The sequence below is a fragment of the Sinohyriopsis cumingii genome, chromosome 19, assembly GCF_028554795.1.
Source record: "Sinohyriopsis cumingii isolate HCF-2022 chromosome 19, ASM2855479v2, whole genome shotgun sequence".
NCBI classification, from domain to species: domain Eukaryota; kingdom Metazoa; phylum Mollusca; class Bivalvia; order Unionida; family Unionidae; genus Sinohyriopsis; species Sinohyriopsis cumingii.
In genome coordinates this window covers 53,730,317-53,745,620 of record NC_142979.1, presented here as the reverse complement: position 1 = coordinate 53,745,620, position 15,304 = coordinate 53,730,317, and the positions used below count along the sequence as shown (strand labels likewise).

Below are 15,304 nucleotides of genomic sequence, written 5' to 3'. Positions count from 1 at the left end.
TAATTTAGAGCACAAGTATTTCATGGTAAAAATAATCTCTTGGAATCCAAATAATTTGAAGAAAAATAAAATAATTAGCCCAAAACCTGGTCACAACATAAAACACTTTGACTTCTCAAGTGTTATGGCAAGAATAACTATTTTTTCTCAAAATATCAATAATAAATCTAGCTACAACACTATCAAGACAACACTATCAAGGATACCAAAGTTTTAAGGTTGGAGTATGACATTATGTATACATATACCTCACTATCAAGGATACATAATTTTTAAGGTTACAGTATAACATTATGTATACTTCTACCTCAGTATCAATGATACAGAATTTTTAAGGTTACAGGATAACATTATGTATACATTTACCTCAGTATCAAGGATACACAATTTTTAAGGTTACAGTATAACATTATACATCTACCTCAGTATCAAGGATACATAATTGTTAAGGTTACAGTATAACATTATGTATACGTCTACCTCAGTATCAAGGATACAGAATTTTTAAGGTTACAGTGTAACATTATGTATACATTTACCTCACTATCGAGGATGCAGAATTTTTTAAGGTTATAGTATGACATTTTGAATGCACTGACCTCGCTAAACATTTCCTTTCCAAATTTTCAAGGATGTGAAAGTTTCACATATGACAGTATGACATATTTTATACATTCACCTTGCTAACATTTCCATCCTTTCTGTCAAGTGTAAGTGTCACATAATGACATTAATTTTCATGATAGACTTGAGGGACGTGTGTTTGCTTTTAGAACAAATCCTTTCTACATCATTAGCATTTTTAGGTGATGAAGAGAATTTTGATTAGAAAGTTCATTTCTCCACAGGCTATTGCTCATCGTGGTTATGCAGAGAAGAGTGTTACTCGTCAGGCTTATGCAGGGTTGCTGTGGAGTAAACAGTTCTATTACTATGTCCTGAAGGAATGGATCAATGGAGACCCAGGGCAGCCCAAGCCACCAGAATGCAGGAAAAAGGGACGTAATTCTGACTGGACACATCTGTTTAACAGAGATCTAATCTCCATGCCTGATAAATGGGAATATCCATGGGTATGATTGTTATGCATTATACAGGTCCTACAAATCATGGGCTTCAAGCACGTGGGTTGTGATGATTGATTTATTGTTATGTATTTTACAGGTCCTAGAAATCGTGGGCCTGAAGCCCATGGGCCATGATGATTGATTTATTGTTATGCATTATACAGGTCCTTCAAGTCTTGGGCTTCAAGCCCATGGGCCGTGATGTTTGATTTATTGTTATGTATTTTACAGGTCCTAGAAATCATGGGCTTGAAACCCATGGGTGTGATTGATTTATTGTTATGCATTTTACAGGCCTGCAATTTTCGGCTACTTGGATGCTGGGTCTTTGTTACTGTATATTGACATTTGGTTACCCAGTAGTCAAGTACAGGATATCATTACTTATTAGGGCCCCTTAATGAGATGAACAAGTCCCATATCAATCACTTAATGGATGTAGAATAGGCCCGATGCATTCTCGAACATGTTGTAAAAAGTGGCTAGTGGAGTTAGAAATGCCTGGACTCATTTAGACAGAAATTTTGGTCCCTACTTGCTGTAGAGTATGTAATTGTATCCAGTAAAATTCACTGTCTTTCCATTTAATGTTGCTATAGAAGGCTTTGGATTAGATTGGATGATATCTATTATCTGATACTAAACAACGTTGTGTTCAGTTTGGTTAAAATGAATTGATACTGGGGTGTCCATTTAATATAGATATAATTGAGGTGTTCTTTTATTCTCTCAAATATTTTGCATTTTAGTCTCACCTATATATTTTTTGGCCGGAGAGATGGCAGGTGACTAAGTAACATTACATGTAGTACAAAGACTTCTATATTTGAAATTTGTAAATGTGTTTCTAAATAAATTAGATTATTTATGGCAACACTTTTGAAAATATTCTGCCACTTGTTGTGATTTCACAAATTCTTACAGTGGTTTCCTAGATCCTTTTTATAAAGGGAGTTGAGTGGTTAGGTAGTAGCAAATGCTAGGCTTGTTCCCAAACCAAAATTGCAAGCTTATGTTTAAGATTGCAGCAAGTATGCTGCAAGCTCAGATTTGAAGAGATAACAAGCTTTTGCAAGGTTTCACAAGCTTGATTTGCAAAAGTATATCTAGTTTATTTTCAGCTTGTGCAAGCTTACCAATTACAAGCTTGCAAAAGCTAACCAATTACAAGCTTGCAGAAGCTTACCAATTACAAGCTTGCAAAAGCTTACCAATTACAAGCTTGCAGAAGCTTACCAATTACAAGCTTGCAAAAGCTTACCAATTACAAGCTTGCAAAAGCTTACCTATTACAAGCTTGCAAAAGCTTACCAATTACAAGCTTGCAGAAGCTTACCAATTACAAGCTTGCAAAAGTTTACCAATTACAAGCTTACAGAAGCTTACCTATTACAAGCTTGCAAAAGCTTACCAATTACAAGCTTGCAAAAGCTTACCAATTACAACTTGCAGAAGCATACCAATTACAAGCTTGCAAAAGCTTACCAATTACAAGCTTGCAGAAGCTTACCAATTACAACTTGCAGAAGCTTACCAATTACAAGCTTGCAAAAGCTTACCAATTACAAGCTTGCAGAAGCTTACCAATTACAACTTGCAGAAGCTTACCAATTACAATCTTGCAAAAGCTTACCAATTACAACTTGCAGAAGCTTACCAATTACAACTTGCAGAAGCTTACCAATTACAAGCTTGCAAAAGCATGCAAACAAAGCTAGCCTAGCTAGCTGCATCAGAAGAATGTAATAATTTTATTCTGTACATAGCTTCTGTTTTCTAGCTCTTGATATTTGAAACGTACGATTAACATCAAATATTAAATGAAACTGTTAATATATGATGTACATTAATTAGCATGAGATCTTAATGGTGTACATTAATTAGCATGATATATGGTGTACATTAATTAGCATGATATATGGTGTACATTAATTAGCAAGAGATCTTAATGTCTCGGTGAAAGAAAAGATTACAGTCATCAAATCATTTAATGATATTTAAGCAGATAAAATTAAAAAAGCATATCAGTGGGGTCTGTGTGGGAAGCTCTTTACGTTTTTGTTCTGTATGGCTTTAGAAACCTTTTACTAATTCACATCCATATAGAAGTCAGCTTGGGGGAGGATGGTGTCAAACGGTTAGATTCCCTCTCTCTTCTGTCAAAATCATACACTATTTGTTGAAAAACAAAAATGTTAGACATTTGAATTACACTGAACAATCTCTTCTAAACAAAATCCTATGAGAATAAAATTCTGCATCATCCTCTGCTTCTGGTATGATTAAAATATTAATGTACTGTGTAACCAGGGGATAAAAATGGCTATTTACCTCTTCATTTTTAGTTCCGCCTTCAAAAATCACTTAACACATTAACCCCTGGAGCTTTTTGTCATTTTTATAGGAAAATCGAATAGGAAACACATTTTGAAAGCTATTTCTGAATAGACTCGAAAACAGCAAATCCCTGGTCATCTTTCAGTAACATACTGCCTAGTTGTTTTAGAAACATCATTTTTCGTTGGCTATTTGACTCACGCATGAGCAGAAGGGTAAAAGTTGGATTTATTATTTTTATTTTTTTTTTATTTGCTAAACGGAGCCATTATTTTTGTATGGAGACCACTCTTTATTCCAAATGCCCATCTTATCCTACTTTTTGCAAAGGTTCATCTGTCTGTTTGCAGTTCATACCGCTTTGCCTTAGATCTGAGACCAAAAAGTCTAAAATCCGGACACAAAATCGGATTCCAACCATGGGCGAATTTTGGTTAAAAAAAAGTAGGATCCAAAAAATGAGGTTTTTCTATCTATATTTTGTAGTGCAACTAGATATTCCAGATTATTTGGTATCATTGTAGAGCTACATCTGTCTGCCTTTCTATAATACCACCCACTTTAGTGTATCATGCATGACCTTGATGCTACAGAGCTCGTCAGTAGGCTACTACCTCCTGCCCCGTAAAGTCGTCGCTAGGGGTTAATGTGTTAACAAGCCTAAGAGAAACGTCTGTAAGTGTTAATCAAAATCATTCTCTAAAGAGCTCCTAAATTTTAGTTTTATCATCCATTTTGAAAGGGCTACGACACATGTCAAACAAATGGTACTTTAGAACTTTAAACACAAAAAATGCATTGATATTTGAGACCTTAAGACATTTTGAAATATGATTACTGCTTTGAGGATGAAAGGAATTAGATGTAACAACCTATGAACAAATATTAAATTTGATATACAAGAGGAAGAAAAAGACCCTAAGAATAATTGAAATGAGATTACCAAGCATGCATGTAATTTTATAATTTTGGGACCCTAATGTTGATAACTGAGAGCACTTTATTGATTACTGCAATTCAGCATGCACAGTAGTAAATAATAATGATCTTGTGTGAAGCAACATTAGAAGTCATTTTTTGACTTATTTAAATGGTAAAAGTGAAACAGTATGCTGCCCCCAAACCGTAGTCCCATACATAAACTGACAAAATACAACACACTCCTGTGTTTACTCACCAACATGATAACTCCATGATTTTAAATTATCTCTTGGGTTCTAAGATTGGTTGATGCACATATATTGATTCTGCGTGCTATGAAGTATCCCAAATTAAGGAGCTAAATTGTGACAGTTCAATCTTGAAAATTGCACCTATTTTTGAACACTTGGTTACCATGGTATTTTTGTGTTTCTTGTGCCTCAAATATGTTGTGTACATTTTGCAGGTTCGTAAACCAGCCTCCTGACTAGTGTATAAAAAGGGAAGTAACTGCCATTAAGGCCTCAATACTGAATTAAGTCTCTTTAGTGGATAACCACATTTTATGTAGTATGCTTCTGTTATCTGATTTTTTTTTTTAAAAGCAAAATTAACCAAGCTCAATTCTGTACAGAATGCTGGCAGAATGGGATGGTTCTCTCATAAAGAAAACAAAAATTGTATATATTTTTACATTTTTTATTTAATATGTAAATAACTGAGTTTTTTCTTCACGCAGCAGATTGTCATTGAAACAGGTATAGGACCCTTTTTTTAAAAACTTAATGCCAGAAGTTATCATTACAAAATTACAGAGACTATATTTGATGGTGCATACATTGTTGCTTTAAAGCATAAACAAGTCCTGACATCAAATATCTTGCTGTCAGTCTGTAAATAACTTTGCAGTCAGCAAGTGCTATCTATTTTAAAGGATTTTACTAAATGGAAAACTTTATCCAGTCTTCCATTCACTGACAAAATGACTCCATAGCTAACTGAGTGTACATTCACTTAAAGAATTTCCTTTTTGTGAAAACTCAATTGTTTCTCTAACATGACTAATATTTTTTTTAAAAAGATATTAAATTGGAAAACAGATATTTGTAGAGAACAGTAACATTTTATATTTAGTCTATGACAAGAAAGTTTATTTTTACATTTATTAATAATGTTCATAGTTAATTTAAACAGAACTGTTCTAACAATACTGTACATTTTATTTATGTTGCAACTAAGTACAAGTAATTCGAGTTATAAGCATTTTTGCAACAATGAAAATGTATTATTATTTAACTCAAGTGCATTATCAGATGCTATGAGTACAAAACAAAATAACATCTTGTAATTTGACAGTAGTTTCTTATACTGCACATGACATAGTCACAACATACATTCAACATTTCAAGAAGTATGGTTCTCATGCAGTTTCCTACTCAGATTTCAGGCAAAAATGACACAGATCTCTAGGGGTTTAATGATTTAATAGGTGAAGTTTGATGACATCACCAAATTTAAATATTCCTTGCACATTTATTTTATTTGTGCATCAACACTGCATATAAATTACAAAATTAGCCATTCCATGACAGTTTGTAAGAAATTTCCAGAACCCTTGTTAACTCATTAACCCTTGATGTCACATTAGTGTGTCAGGAGATAGTACCCTACTTCCATGCTCTGTAGCATCAAGGTCATTTAAAATACACTAGTAAGGGTGGTATTACAAAAAAGTGGACAGATGTAGCTCAAGAAGGATACCAAATAATCTAGACTTTCTACTCGCATTACAAAACAGATAGGGAAAAACATATTTTTTGAGACCTGATCCAGACCTGCCAACCCTCACAATTTTGCCATAAGTCTTATGAAAATTACCCATAAATTATAGACTTACGGCATGCAAGCAAATACTACGGAAAAATGATTGTTTCTGAAAAATCTGGATAATTGGTTTATCCATGTTTGATTTGGATCTGGGCTTCATATTAGCAGCAGCACCCCACATGCTTTAAACTGCACATATTTGTTTATGCAAAGTGTCTGCATGATCAGACTCATGATTGTAGAATTTAAAAAAAAAATGGTATCCAGAAAGCAATGCATGTTTAAGATGAAAGGAAAAATAAGCTTCTATAAAGTGTTAATAATAACACATAAGAATAAAAAGGAGTATTCATATTCTTGTGAATAAAAGCTGGAAAGGCGACAATTATGTTTATTGGACATCACATGCCAATCTGAGTATGTCTCGTGGGGGGAGATGTGATTGCCGTCGTCATCTTAAAAGGGAAAAGAATTTCCAAGAATTACGTAAAGTTGAGAGATAGCAACAAGCCATTGAATTGATAGGGTTTGGAACTAAAGTTTGTGCAACTGTACTAGTGGTAAATAAAGTCTACACGTCCTTTACAGACTTTTCAGTGGAACATAATGTTTATCGTTGCTATGTCGAACTTTTAATTACGTTTTCCAGCTTTACATTAGCACTTATTGATATTTTGTTACACCTTACTGAAAACTGGTCAATCTTACAGAAAAAAATCAACTGCCTTACGGACTTGTGAGGTTTGGCAGAAAAAATGCACCCATTTTCAGAATCAGATTTTGTGTATGGATTTTAGACTTTTTGGCTTCAAATGTAAAACAGACTAGTCTGAACAGCACACAGACAGGTGAACCTTTGCAAAAAAGTAGGTAAACTTGGGGATTTTAAGTAAAAAGTGGCTAGGACACAAAAATGATGGCTCCATGAAGCAAAAAAAATATTAAAAAAATAAAAAGAACTCCAAGGTTTACCCTTCTGCACATGCACAAGAAAAATAACCAATGTAAAATAATGTTTCTAATACAACTAGGCATCAGGCTAAACTGACATTTCCTGCAAGCAGATTTATTTGGAATTAATTCAGAAGCAGCCTCCAAAATAAGTTTACTATCGGCATTTCAGTCAGAAATGACACAAATCTCCAGGGGTTAATTAGTTAAATTCAAGTGACGAGGGTTACAGAATAATCTCCCAAGTACTGATTTTACTAATTAATTTAGGTTTTGGTTAATAGCAATCAAACTGTGCTCTACTGGCTATGCTGTGAAAGGGTCTAAATGATGGGTCTCAGCGGTACTTGGTTTTGGGAAGTTTCATTGGGGTGTAGTTGCATATTATCAATACTTACTTATAAGTTGAGTCCAACTGCAAGCAACATTGACCCAGGTATGACATCAGGGTCTGTGTTGTTCATTATACTGATTACTGATAAACAAACTGCAGTGACCCATATCTGTCAGCTCATTATACGATGTAAGATCCGGGTCCATGGAGTGTGCAGTTGGACCTCACTTAAGAGCGAGAATATATGTTACCATTTATTGATATTAATACAAGTTGACATATTATGATGCACAAATTAATTGTATTTTCAGTATGCTTCATGGGACTTGGCTTTCCACATGATACCAATGGCTAACATTGACATTCAGTTCGCCAAGGAACAGCTGATTCTATTCTTGAGAGAGTGGTACATGCATCCCAATGGCCAGGTAGGAACATAAGAATCAATTATAATCAAGCCTGTTAATGGAAGAAGTAATTTTAGTTGCTTCTGATAGCACCACCAGAAAAACTGGCTGAGCAATAAAGAAAAAGAATCTTTGTTGTTGTTGTGGGGTTTAACACCATTTTTCAGCACACGATAGGGTATGCATGGCAGCCAGTATTAATGATGGAGGAAGAACCCGGAAGAACCACGGAAAGAATCTTTGTGTTTCTTTGTTTTGTTTACCAGTACAGGCTTTTTGTGGTTATAACACTCCTGTGGATACAAATAGTTTATTCAGACTTAAACTATTTAAGTACTGTTAATTTAGAATTCGTATTTCATAAAAAGATGTATTTTAAATGACCAAAAGATTATATTCTTTTCTCTTTATTAAAAAAGGACCATTTTGGGGTGCCTTTCTACATACATCTCTTGCATACTGACAAACCTTTCTTTTTAATTCTACTGGTTATAGACCAGGAGAGCTCTTGTGATGGTTTGTTGTATGTCATCCATCATCCATCTGTTTACTATCACAAGACCATTAAACTACCTGGATTGCCATGAAGCTTTACATTAATGGCATCGACTAGTTTGTCTTCAATGAAAATAATGCTGCATCCTGACAATCTTGTTACCTCTACTCCTCCTGAATGGATGGTTATATCAGCATGAAGTTTTCACTAAAAGACTTCTTATGATATCTAGTTGGTATCAAATCAAATTGGTGACAATTTGAGACTAGATATAGCCCCCAGCTGCCATCTTGAAAATTTTGTTGTCGCTACTCCTTCTGAATTGACAGGTTGTTTGTACCAAGAGGCTTTTTATGATGTCTGGTTGATCCTGTTGAAAATGGTGCCTGTTGTTTAACCAGCATGATACCAGAGTGGTTGTCTTGAAAACCTTATCGACACTACTCCTCCTGAATGGATGGTCATATAAAAATGGGGATTTTGTTGAAAAACTTATGATGTCTGGTTTGTTGTAAATGAAAATGGTACTGGTATGACCTCCAATATGGCAACCACTATGACCATACATACAATCATCATTGCTTCTTCTAGATAGTTACTGGTTCTCCTAGATGGCAGGTCATAATAACATTGTGCTTCCACCAGAAAGCTTATTGTGATGAATAGTAGAAAATGGATAGAGTATCGATCTTTTATCCAGAATGGCTACCATAGCAGCCATCTTGAACTTGGTATTATTACTTCTCCAAAACAGAAAGTCATGACAGGAATGGGTTTTCACCTGAGGATTTCTTAAGTTGTCTTGGAGGTCTATCCTCATAATGGATGGTCATATTGACATGAGGTTTCACGATAAAAACTTATAATGGTATCTACTTGTGCCTTAATCAACATGTTGCCAGTTTGACGAGCCACAATATGTCCACAGCAGCAAATTAAAAATCTGATTGTTGAAGAAATTCATAGATAATTTCCTCACTCAGCAGTTAAAAGGAAGAAATGATTGCATCTTGAATTCCTGGAAATTCTTTTCGGCAAGTAGAGCATTAGTCTTTTCAAGGTTGTTTATTGGATTCTTGTTTTGTTCTTTAGGATTTATTGTTATTTTTAGTTTTGGTGGAGGTGGTGGTGTTTTGTTTTGAAACATGATAACAGTTTAATGACGATGTGCTGTCATCCAGATACATGTATATGTCCTAAAATGTTTGTTGCAATATTTGATAAAATTATGATGGGAAAGTAATCTTTTCCTAATTTTATTTATACACCAGCTTTATGGAGCTGCATATTATGGCAGGATATTGACCATTTGTCCTTCATCGGTCAGTTACCAGTTTTGTTTCTGCACATTTTGCACAATAACTTGAGTTGTTCACCATTTACAGTTAACAGACTCATGGAGTTTGAAAGAACCTTATTGACTTTTAGTTCAAAAATAAGGCAAGATCATTGTGACTGAAAGAAAATTGGTTTTGGCACAGTAAATCAAGTGCTTCACCATTTACAGTTGCCAAACTTTTTGGATGGCTTGTTCTTGGAGTAAGGAAGAATCTGTTAATAATGGGTTGAAAAAGGTGAAATTTCTAGGTCACTGTGACTGAAAGAAGAAAGAAGAAAAATTGTTTCTAATCTTGTACCTTAACCAAAATTGTCACAAAATTACATATTTGGTAAGAAAGAAACCTATTGATTTGATGTCAAAAGATCAAACCCAGGATGAGTCATACCAAAGACTTGTAAAAATGGTACTAGCAGATGCCTTGCTTGGCACTCAGCATTATAAGGTTAGTATTGGGACTGGTCAGCCTGGTATCGGGATAATGTGCCTGAGTTGGACAAGATGCTGCATTTCTATGGCATAATGCACCAATGCAAGACATCACTATAACTGCCATGCTGCAGACGTCATTGCAGTATTACTGAAAAATTGTTTAATAAAAGCTACGTTAAAAACCAGATCACACACACACACTCACTCTGTCCATAATATGTTATCTATACTGCCATAATATTTGTATCAGTTTCAGTTGTAATTTTATTATTTATTATCATTTGAATGCACGCACAAAAACTTCATCATCAGTAATAAATACAGCAGACTAGTTTGTTTTGTTTTTAAACTGTTGTGTGATTTATGCACACATACCATTTTTTTTTATTTGCCAGGATAGTTTCTGAACAATCAGCCCAAGTCACCAGGATTAACCAAAAATGTTTTAGGGACAACCATTTCATATTTAGCGGATAGTCAGGATTACATTTAACACAGATGTCCGTGATCAGCTGTCCTGAAAGAACACTAAATCATGTTATCAGAATAAACATTGAAACAGCATCAGTGAAGATAACATTAGATACATATTTCTGGATTTGTTAATGAAATGGTATGGTGCAAAAAGGATCTGTTTCCATTTGAAATTACTTTATATTGTTGTGTATAACACACCCTGATTTTTGACTCAGAATGAAGGGAAGAAGCAAAATTATGCTATATAATGCTGCTGTGATATAATACATTTTAAAATTTTGTTAACTTTGTTTGCATAGTATAACAACTCAGCCAAATAAAACTTAATAAATTGCAAATTTAGTGGTATCTAGATTAAACAAAGTGACTATGGGTACTATGTTTAACATATAAAAGCTTTAGCCAATCGCCTTGAAAGACCATGCTGAGTCACTGAAGCAATGTCAACCTTTATAAACACCACTCAGTCAATTTAGTATTGCTCACTCTATTGTAACAAAGAACCAAACTTATTTTCCAAAGAAAAGTAAATAAATTGCTAAAGACAAGGTTCGATAAGGGCCAATTTTGGCCCCCAATCAGATTCTTATACAATTTGTATACATAAGAGAGGTCCCTCTCCCTTTCCAAAATATATACTTATTTCTTATCCAGGATAGCTTTTAATAATGAAAATAGCCATATATTGCTACAGATATTAAGAAAATAGCCATATATTGCTACAGATATTAATAGTCATATGTTGCTACATATATTAAGAAAATAGCCATATGTTGCTACAGATATTAATAAAATAGCCATATGTTGCTACAGATATTAATAAAATAGCCATATGTTGCTACAGATATTAAGAAAATAGCCATATGTTGCTACAGATATTAATAAAATAGCCATATGTTGCTACAGATATTAAGAAAATAGCCATATGTTGCTACAGATATTAAGAAAATAGCCATATGTTGCTACAGATATTAAGAAAATAGCCATATGTTGCTTCAGATATTAATAGCCATATGTTGCTACATATATTAAGAAAATAGCCTTATGTTGCTACATATATTAAGAAAATAGCCATATGTTGCTGCAGAATCAAAACCAGTGATCATAGAAGTGTTGTGTATTTATCAGTGGGAGAAATCTTACATTATACTTATTTATTACCAGTTCCAAAAAATTATTCCTTATACTGACCAATGATCACAAAATTTGATAGTTTTTAATGATTTGCATGAGACAGAGAGAGAGATAAAGTGCATTTGTATATTCATTGTGAATATAAATGGTCTGGCACCTGTTTCTTATATTTTATGATGTGGGCCTCCAAAATGAAGAGAAGGAAACTAAAAATATTACAGTTGACAGATTATTTCAAAATGTAATTGTTCCGCTGTGTACCCCACCTACCTACCTCTCTTATTCCACAATTATTTTATAAATGTCATTACTGTCACTGAACCCATTAGAAGTCCTCAAACAAATCTGGCTCTCAGTTACTTTGAAAAACAATATTCTTGCTCTGATTTATAGATTAAGTAAAAGAACCTATTATAATATCTATTGTATTAGTTGTAAAAATATTCATAGGTAAAAAGAGAAAAAAATGCAGGCTTAAAAAATACCTATCCTCTCAGAAAATTAAATATAAAATCCAGCCTTGAATAAAAGCACCCCAATTGTTTAATGGTCAGTTTGATAATGAAACGATGAAAAAAGTCTAATCAATGTTAAATTGCTTTGATTGTGAATCCATTCCAAAACAGAATTTAGAATGTGCACGCAGGGGCACACACACTCAGACATGACATCAAGCTGTTCAGCAACTGGTCTTTTTTTTTTTTAAAGGAGCTGCATACTCAAGGATAAGTACAGTCTATACCCAATTTTAGGCTGGCAATATGTCTATTTATAATTTGAAATAATGCAGTAACTATGGTTGCCACTGTTGCCCAGTACTGACAAGAATTCAGTTTGTGTGTGTGCACACCACCTCACCTAGACATATGCAACACACATGTACAACTCAAGTTCAAAACAAAAATAATTTTAAGATATTCAAAATGCAGCAGCTGAACACTGGCAAAATACTAAAGACTTGCTACATTTTTCTAGTTATGTTCATTCACATAGCTTTACTCTCACCCCCCCATCACTGAAGCTCTTGATCACCTGTCAATGTAAATATATCTTTGTGCATGATAAAACCAATTTATGCATAGCTCGTTGATGATGTATAGAGAAGGATATGGAACAATAAAATCCCCTCTTAACAACTACCATAATGACTGTAAGTCATGTAAAAATAATGATTTTCTTTTTAGCGTCCCAAGCTTTATGTGCATTTAAAAATTTCAGCATTTTTATTGTCCCAACATTTGTAGATGAAAAAGAAAGGACAAAATTTGCAAGATCGTCATACTGCACACATCAGTGACTAACTCTTGTTCATTTACTACGTCAGTAAACTTATAAACTACTGTGATTATTTTTTAGTTAGTATTCTGTCATGTGCATTTTTTCCAATTTTTCCAAAATGAAATAAAATAAATTAAAGTAAAACCTTCAGTGATGCATGGGGCACTAGAGTTTACTGTGCGACAGTACTTGCACAGTGCAATTTGTATATCCTTGTTTATTTCCCAAAATACTAGATGCTGATTTTGCTTTATTCTTATTTTTCCAAATCACATTTAAGCAAGACATTCATTTACTATTTTATTTATCATGACCCATGTGCTCAAGAGTTACCATTATTCAGAGGTATAAGCGATCCAACAAAGTGATGTCAATCATATGAAATGCCACACATCATTAATTATACAAGGTGCATAACCAGCATACAGTACATTCACATAACTGACAATCATCGATAAAGTTTATTTTTATGTTTTGGCTTACTATTGCACAAATTCAGAACTTTCAACAGAGTATTCATTCCACCGTTGAATTTGGACAGGTTTTTGTTTCGGCATTTACTTTTGTTTATAATTGGCAGATTTGTCAGTGTGATCTGACAGGAGACTAGGTAATTGTTTCATCCATGTAACTGGCTTGGGAAAAGAAGGATTTTTGTCTTAAAGGAGTGCCGGTACCCAATTTCTACAAAATTAATCCACACCAATTAACTGTTGTAAAATCTAAAGTGGGTTGAGCAGGATGAGATGCCCTGCATAATAGTGATACTGAATTATTTGGTCCTGACCCCCCCCCAAAAAAAAAATTGATCTTGAAATGATCAACCATTGACTATCATTATCAAGCAATTAAGATATGAATTTTTACTTGGTTGAGTAGCACGTTTACCATTGCCAAATAAACAGGTACTTATTTATGGTTGCTAACATCAAAGCAAACTAAGTGTTTAAGGTATTACATTTATTTTTAAAGTTTCGTTTTTGAAATTTCTTTATTGTATTTTGGAAGGATTAAGTTTAGCACAATTGTGCCTGTAATTCAAATCCAAGGGATGTACTTCATTTAGATCAAGTCAAAATATTCAATGTACATGCAGTGAGGCCATTATGTAGACACACTAACTAGGCCTAAATGTGAACATTGAACCAAACTCTGTTGTTGTTTGTTCTTGTCATGCTGGGAACATGTTTTTAATGAGTTAGGTATTTACATTTTCAAAATAAAATGTAATTACTGGTGCATTGATACAATATTCTAATGCAATAATGCTTAAACAAAGAATAATAAACTGAAGACAAAAGTGATTGTCATAGATCAAATTATACTTATATTTGAATTGGATAGAAATAATAAGGAAACATGGTAGAATTAAATGTATTTATTGACCTTTCAAACAAATTATACCAGTTTATAACATTTTCATGTAATAATTCATTATGATAGTACCTTAATAACCTTAGTAAATTTTTCTTTTTTTAAAAAAATGGCATTACTGTTGAGAAAACACATTTATCATTAATAGAGAAAATAAGTTGAAGGTGTCCCTAGACTTACAGTACACAAAAAATTGCTCTAATTTTGTTCCACAACATTTATAGGTCATAAAAAATTACTTTTGAAAATAATTTAGGGTGTCCCAAAATTTATAGTGTGCCAAGACTTACAGTCATTATGGTAAAGTGGATAATACATTATGACCTAAAATTAATGCACACAAGTCTCATGCAACAATTGCTCAGCCCTTTAAGGATGTTATAGCCACATATTTTTTGGGCAGTTGAAAGGAGAAAATAATCTTTTAAAATTCAGTTTACTTGAGATGTGTGCCATCCCTTTATGACTTTTATTTTTGGGGGTGTGGGTGGGGATGTGCTTGCTCAGTTGGTGGAGTGTTTGATTCATAATTGATGGACCTAGACGTGATACCTTCCTAAGCCACAGCCCAGACTGGCTGTCTTGGTGCATCATTGGGAATGGCACTTAGTTTCCATGTCCTCAGCATGATATAGTCATGAGTGTCGATAAAGTGCTGTTATAACCCCACCCACTCCCATCCCCACCTCTTGGCATTTTTGATAACAGTAATGTGTAAGGCACCAGTTGCAATTGTGGTATTTTTAAAAACATACTCCCAGAGTTATGTTTTTCATTCCTAGCTCAAACTTTTGGATATATAACAGTGTGATTTATTCATCGGAAATGTGTAACAAATGGAAAGTATGACAGAAATAAAGAAATGGGGTGAACAGAATGAGCATGAATTATAGATGGCAAAATAAAGAGAAACCTACTTATATTTAAAAG

General features: G+C 33.7%; 1 protein-coding gene across 1 annotated transcript in view; it reads left to right on the top strand.

Annotated features, from left to right (window-relative positions):
- Positions 1-15,304, top strand: part of LOC149775720 (uncharacterized) — a 149,621-nt gene that overhangs the window by 79,838 nt on the left and 54,479 nt on the right. The window contains exons 9-10 of the mRNA XM_089944021.1: positions 849-1,073; positions 7,749-7,865. Coding sequence (XP_089800147.1) covers positions 849-1,073; positions 7,749-7,865 — 342 coding nt within the window. The remainder of the gene's footprint in view (positions 1-848; positions 1,074-7,748; positions 7,866-15,304) is intronic.